We start from the raw sequence: 6,654 nt of genomic DNA on the forward strand, positions 1-6,654 counted from the left end.
TTCTTTGAATAATGATTCGGGGCCCGAAAAACATTCCAAATTATTCCAACTCCGGGGGATTTTATGAATTTTCCGTAGCTCATCCCATTTGAAGTTCATTAGGCGAAAACAATGACTTTGGGGGGACGAGGGGTGTAAAGGCGTAGGATTAGTAAACATTCATTACAAGCTTTACGGCCGAGACAACGAACTATGGACGGGGAATAATTTATGGACGAGAAGGGATGAGAAAATATAGACAAGAGACGAGAAAATATGGAAAAAGACGAGTCCAAGGGATGAAAAAGTATGGATGAAGAATGGCGAAAATACGGACAGAGAAGAGATGATGAGTGAAATACGGACAGAGGAAAGGGACTTGGAAAAATCGTCTCCCATTGAGTTAATTACTTTTTCCTCTTTACAGGTTCTATTCCCCTGACGTGTATTTATTAGTCTGAAATCGACCAATCTCAGTGGTGCAGTTGTTAGCGCGTTGGACTTCGGATCTGGAGGTTAGTGGTTCGAGTCCAAGTCAAGTCATAAAATTTAGCGTAGTGCATGAAGCAGGGAACGACATTTGTGACAAGCATTTATGCTTAACACAATTAAAATTCCTTCCTTCCTAGTCTGAAATCTGGGCAGACGAAGGCTCTGTATTTTCAAAACTACTGTGAACGTGAATTACTGTTGGTTCTGTGTCCAGCTTTTCCAAAGGCTCTTTTTGTAAGTTGAAACACCATGAAAACAAGGCTTGTGACGTCATAAAGTCTTGCAACACAGGTCTCTGTGCAACTTTCTAAAGGGCAGAAAATCATTATTTAGGTATTTATAGTGTATTTTTTCTTTCATACATATGAGAGTCCTTTTATCTGTTTGGGTTATACTCATATAAGACATAAAGCCTTTTTCGTTGGGATTTAACCAGACCCTCAATCGTGTTCATGATGCTCAGTGCATCCTGAAATAGTCAGGAGCAGTGTAGTCATAAACGATCACCCACCCATCCAAATACCAATCATGCCCAACGTTGATGACCTTCAGTGTTCCATCAAGAACTAAGTGTCTTCAACGTGCTTCTGTTCTACTAACTCTACTATACGACGGCCTTTGGGCTTAACTCACTGTACCTACCTCGGTGGTGTAGTGGTCAAGGCGCTCGCCTGGTAAACAGGAGGGTGTGGGTTCAATCCCAGCCGAGGTATGGAATTTTATTTATCACTGTAAGACAAACCGAATTCTCGAGACATTTTGCACACATACACTCTACATACCTAGCTATAGATACTCCAAAACCCATTTTTTAGACTTTAGGCTACCTCAAAACGGATCTTTCCACACATTTCCCAATTTTGAAAATTTCACCCGAGTCCAATACTTTTTTCATTACGCAGCATACACAATGTAATCAATGTAATGGAAAGTAAAAACGCTGCACCACTTTAGGTACATACCAGAAGTGGAAAATACATTTTTTCCTTTCACCAAACTCACCAATTCTCCATTTTTTTCCTCCACTTTTCCTTACAGCTTCAAAAGAGAGCGGAACAAAGTTCCAGTTTGTGGAAAACCTTCAAGCTTTTCGGAAAATTTATCAACATTCCTTTTCTTGGTGAGTGATCAGAGGAATATTTTCGCCAGCGATGTGTTAAATTCAATCCGACATTGACAAGGAAATATATCCCTGACAACTTGCAGTCCCTGATACTGTGTCAGCAAGGGGGAAAATTCCCTTTGTGGGAAGAAAATCTGAGGAAAATATTGCCATTCTGAGAAACTTTTATGAAAATAAATGATTTGAGAGAATACCTATTTTTGAAAGATTTTTTGTGAAAGGAGAGAATGAGAATATGTACATCTAACCTTATGAACTTTTGTACATTTGGTTTCATAGCTCATTTCTGTCCAACAATGATTTATTTTATGGAAGTTTCAACAATTTTTTCATTGTCAATGTGAATCTGTTCCGTGACAAATTTTGAGAATTACAAGAGAAATTTGATGACAATTAAAACAGAGAGAAATAAACAGACAAAGGAACCGGACAAAAACGGATGAAAGAAAATGTTGCACAAAAGGTGCTACTCAATCTCGTAATTTTCCTGAGATTGATAGCAACTTGCAGAGGACGGACGCAACGAAACTCTACAAAACAATCAGGTATAAGTCATCCGAAACACATTAATATCTGACCCAAGTTACCAAAAGAGCTAAAAAGCTAAAATCTAAAAATCTATCAAGAGAGAATACCAAAAGTTTGACGAAAATACATTTAAGAAGAAAAAAAATCAACAGATATAGGAATGACTAAAGAGTCTAATCAGCACTATCATAATGTTACCTAAACGGATACAAAAGAATATCTGACCAAACTTTGGTCACCAAAGTCAACAGAAACCCCAAGAGCGACCACAGAACACAACTAAGATGACAACAGCAAACACCTACCACAGAACCAACCAACCTTCCTCAACCACTCTCCGAAACCAAATAACAAGAACCAAGAATGCGATCTTCCTTCTGACCACAATGTCAAACAAAATGGTCAAGAAGAAAGAAGAAGAAGAAGAGGAAGAAGAAGAAGAAGAAGAAGAAGAAGAAGAAGAAGAAGAAGAAGAAGAAAAAGAAGAAGAAGGAATAAAAAAACTAATCTACATAATATAAAGAAAGACGATGTTTAAGTTACATTAAATAAACCATTATTATTATTATTATTATCATTATTATTATTATTATTATTATTATTATTATTATTATTATTATTATTATTATTATTATTATTATTTTCTTCATCTTCTTTTAGTTTTCATCATCATCTTCTTTTAGTTTTCATCATCATCATCATCTTCTTCGTTTTCTTTTAGTTTTCTTCTAGTCTTTCTCGTGATATTTTCCAGAATTTTATTCTTCTTCTTTCTCATTTTCTTCCTTTTCCTCTTCTTATTGTTCTTCTTCCTAGTCTTCTTCTTGTCTGTCTTTTTCGATATTTTCCAGATTCCTTCTCCCACACAGTTATAACATGACTTTAATCATTATATTCCATTATGTCCCCTCGAATATCCGCCTCCATTTCTCTGATGTTACGTTCCACAAATGTTTCTCGTCTGCTTTCTCCTATGATGAAGACTGCAATTGTGGTTCCAACTTTGCTCTTTGCAATTACTGGATTATGTAGGATGCTGTGGTTAGAATTTTCCCCAAGACTCTCGACTTTCAAGTCGCTCAAATTTCTTTGATTTTTCTCAGAAATTCTCGATAGTTAAATCTATTTTTTCTTTCCTTTTATTAACAATTGCTTTTACCAAAAAAGATCATACTTCTTCGGCGCTTCGGCGGTCTTTGCTTCCTCTATCGACTTGGTCTAATATCAGAACCTTTTACTCATGCAACTATGTAGCTTAATTCTCTATGTTTTAATAATCCTTGGATGAGACTCAAACCAAGACCGTTTGGTTCCAAAGGAGCCGAAGTCTTCTGGCTGCAAAGCAAGTGGGATTTCCTGAGTGTCACAAGTATACTAACTTCGTATAAAGCTTTATCTTTTTGGGCTGTTTGCCCCTACACTTAAGCCCCAGAGTTGGCTTTTTGTGTACCTACGAAGTTACTTAATGGTGCGTTTTCACTCAACAGGCTTTTTTTGATCGGCATAATCTGTTTTCATTTAAACAAAGAGTGGACACGAAACCATAAGAATAACACGATAACCATAAGTGTGATATGTTAAAGGACATCAAACAGAAGTGTTGTAATGTGAAGCGTGGTCAATAGTTCAGAGAGGAAGCGATGAGCAATTTGAACCAAAGTGTGCGAAAAAATCGGATGAACTTTTTTTTTTGCCAAGTTTAAGGGCACATCCCATATGTTGGTGAACCAAGTGGTTTGGGTATAAATAGGCGACGAATCCCAACCCAAAGCATCAGTCTTGTTGTGAGATCTTCAGTCTTCCAAAACAACCAAACTTTTCAAATTTTTTCCTTTTTGTTTTCAAAACAAACCCAACCAAACTCAAAAATGGCTTTCCTGAAAGTAGTGGTAAGTTTCCATTTTTTTTTTTTACATTTTCCAAGTGTTCTAACGATCTTCTTTTTCGAGTCCAAATTCTTCCCTAACTTTGAGTAATTGTGCTCCGAAAAATCGTTTTCTCTAAAGAAATTGTCAACTTTTCCTCCTACAAGTTTTTACATTTTCCAAGTGTTCTAACGATCTTCTTTTTCGACTCCAAATTCTTCCCTAACTTTGAGTAATTGTGCTCCGAAAAATCGTTTTCTCTAAAGAAATTGTCAACTTTTCCTCCTACAAGTTTTTTGAAATCGATATAAATTTTGTTATTAAAAAAATATAAACACGGTTTTTTACTTTGCTTCGAGAAGTTTTCCCTCTTCCTTCTTTCTATTTTTACTTTCTATTATGTTCATTAATTATAAATTGAAAATTTAATAACTTCACTTTCTTGCATTTCTAAAAATGTAGTTTCCTCCAAGTTGAAGTTTCATATTTCGAGCAAAGTGTAAAGTGCCCTCTCACTAAACTTTACTGAGAGAAACTTTGAAATTTCACACCACACTAATTCCATAATATATTTCGCTAAAAACAAAAGAACTTGGGCGAAAATAAATTCCAATTTTTTGGGATTTCTCGACTTTCATATTTTTGGCATTGTCTTCTCTATGTAGCTTAAGCTTAAGTAGCTTAAGCTATGTAGCTATGTAGCTTAAGCTTAATTCTCTTTTTTTCTTAGTGACTGATTTAATATTAACTCCATTATAACTCTGCCTATTCTTCAGTCTATTAGGCATTGTCTTCTAGTCCGACCAATAAAACCGCAAATGGTTTTCGGTCTTTTAACTATTCATTCGAGCTCTCTAGAGTATCTAGTTCTGTGATTATTTCTTAATTTGAGACAAACTCTCACTTCTCTAAATGGTCAAAACTATACAAAGTCTCTAAACTTTTCTCATCAAAACTGGCCGTGATAAGTGCCTTACATCATAAATTTATTGGAGGTGTTAGCCCTTTATGGCCTGTCGTCTTGAATTTCCTATGGTCTGGCGCTGTGGCGCTTTTTCCCCCAATAGGTTTGATAGATGGAACTTTAACTACGCTTTTTCCCCCAATATAGGTTTGATAGACGGAACTGTAACTACGCTTTTTCCCCCAATAGGTTTGATAGACGGAACTTTAACTACGCTTTTTCCCCCAATATAGGTTTGATAGACGGAACTGTAACTACGCTTTTTCCCCCAATAGGTTTGATAGACGGGCTTAATTCTCTTTTTTTCTTAGTGACTGATTTAATATTAACTCCATTATAACTCTGCCTATTCTTCAGTCTATTGTAACATTTATAATTCCATTTCCATCTCATAATCATCTTTAACCCTTTTCTGTCCTCAGTTCTTCTCATAACCATATTAACCCTTTTCTGTCCTCAGTTCTTCGCTGCCCTCGCCGTCGCTGCCGTCGTCGCCCAAGAAGATGCCAAGAAGGAGAAGAAGCACGTCTACGGACTCGGTAAGTTGAACTCACAAGGGTTAAGAGAAACCATCAAGGGATATAAGAGAACCCATCTGGGGACATAGGAAAATCTATCCGGGAAAGGAACATTCTCCTTTCTACAGTAATGTAGAAGCCCTAAATTCTCATAACTAGAGGTGAAAGAGGGCTCAATCAGATCCTTGAGGAACGAATAAATTTCAGCCCTAGAGAACTTTAAAAAGTGTTTGAAGAAAAAGTTTTTGCCCGATTATAAGACATCGTCCATGAATATCTGATTATAATGATTATGATGTCAGGATGTCTAGAAAAACTTTCAATGAAATAATGTTCCAACATATCAAAAGCTTTTTTGAAGTCTATTTCCCGAGTTTCTGTTAGATTTCCTCCAAACTAAAGTTATTAAAACGCCTTCTGTATTCAGTTCAAGTTTTCCGTTTCCACTTACCAATTCTCTCTTCTCTCTCTCTCCTCCAGGCTACGGATACGGTGCCTACGGCTACCCAGCTTACTCTAGCTACGGAGCTTACGGATACCCCGCCGCCTACTCCGGCTACTCTAGCTACGCCGCCCCAGCCGCCGCTGTTGTTGCCGCCCCAGCTGTCACTGCCTACTCTGCCCCAGCTGCTGCTGCCGTTGTTGCCGCCCCCGCCGTGACCGCCTACTCTGCCCCAGCTTACTCCGCCTACTCCGCTGGATACCCATACTACGCCAAGTCTGCCTACGGATACGGAGCTTACTCTGGTGCTTACGGCTATGGCGCTTACCCATACGGTGCCTACCCATACGCCTACTAAGCACCTCCCACCTCTCTCCACCAATAGTACGCCTTCCAGACTTTCGCACCCCTTTTGGCCACCCCTGAAACTTTTGACAAGACTTTTCACTCGTGCAAGTTGTATTCCCAGATGAAGCTTCGTCCGGAATGTCTGTCGCGCTCCAAGGATCACGAACGCGAGCGCGCTTATTTATTTAATTATTATTTAATCTGTGATTAAGTTCTAACGCCTCGCCTTCGCTTCGTCAGCGCAGGGGTAATATTTATCCCTGACGGCGATAACTTGGAGACGCAAGGTCCTGACTGTCGAAGACCCAACAGCCAATGTCTTCTGGGATTTCTACTTCTGACTTTTTGACCTAAATGACTTACAATAGAAAATTGAATAAATCTTTCCTCTTTCC

The 6,654-nt window shown here is 38.1% G+C and overlaps 1 protein-coding gene across 1 annotated transcript; it reads left to right on the forward strand.

Moving 5' to 3' along the window:
* The first annotated feature begins 3,880 nt into the window (after positions 1-3,880).
* Positions 3,881-6,320, forward strand: LOC103516955 (cuticle protein 12.5-like). Its single transcript, XM_008481948.3, has 3 exons — positions 3,881-4,011; positions 5,412-5,490; positions 5,950-6,320. The coding sequence occupies exons 1-3, from the start codon at positions 3,991-3,993 to the stop codon at positions 6,267-6,269; spliced, it is 420 nt and encodes a 139-aa protein (XP_008480170.1). The 5' UTR covers positions 3,881-3,990; the 3' UTR covers positions 6,270-6,320.
* The last annotated feature ends 334 nt before the right edge of the window (positions 6,321-6,654 follow it).

Source organism: Diaphorina citri, unplaced genomic scaffold, assembly GCF_000475195.1.
Source record: "Diaphorina citri unplaced genomic scaffold, Diaci psyllid genome assembly version 1.1 scaffold1709, whole genome shotgun sequence".
NCBI lineage: Eukaryota > Metazoa > Arthropoda > Insecta > Hemiptera > Psyllidae > Diaphorina > Diaphorina citri.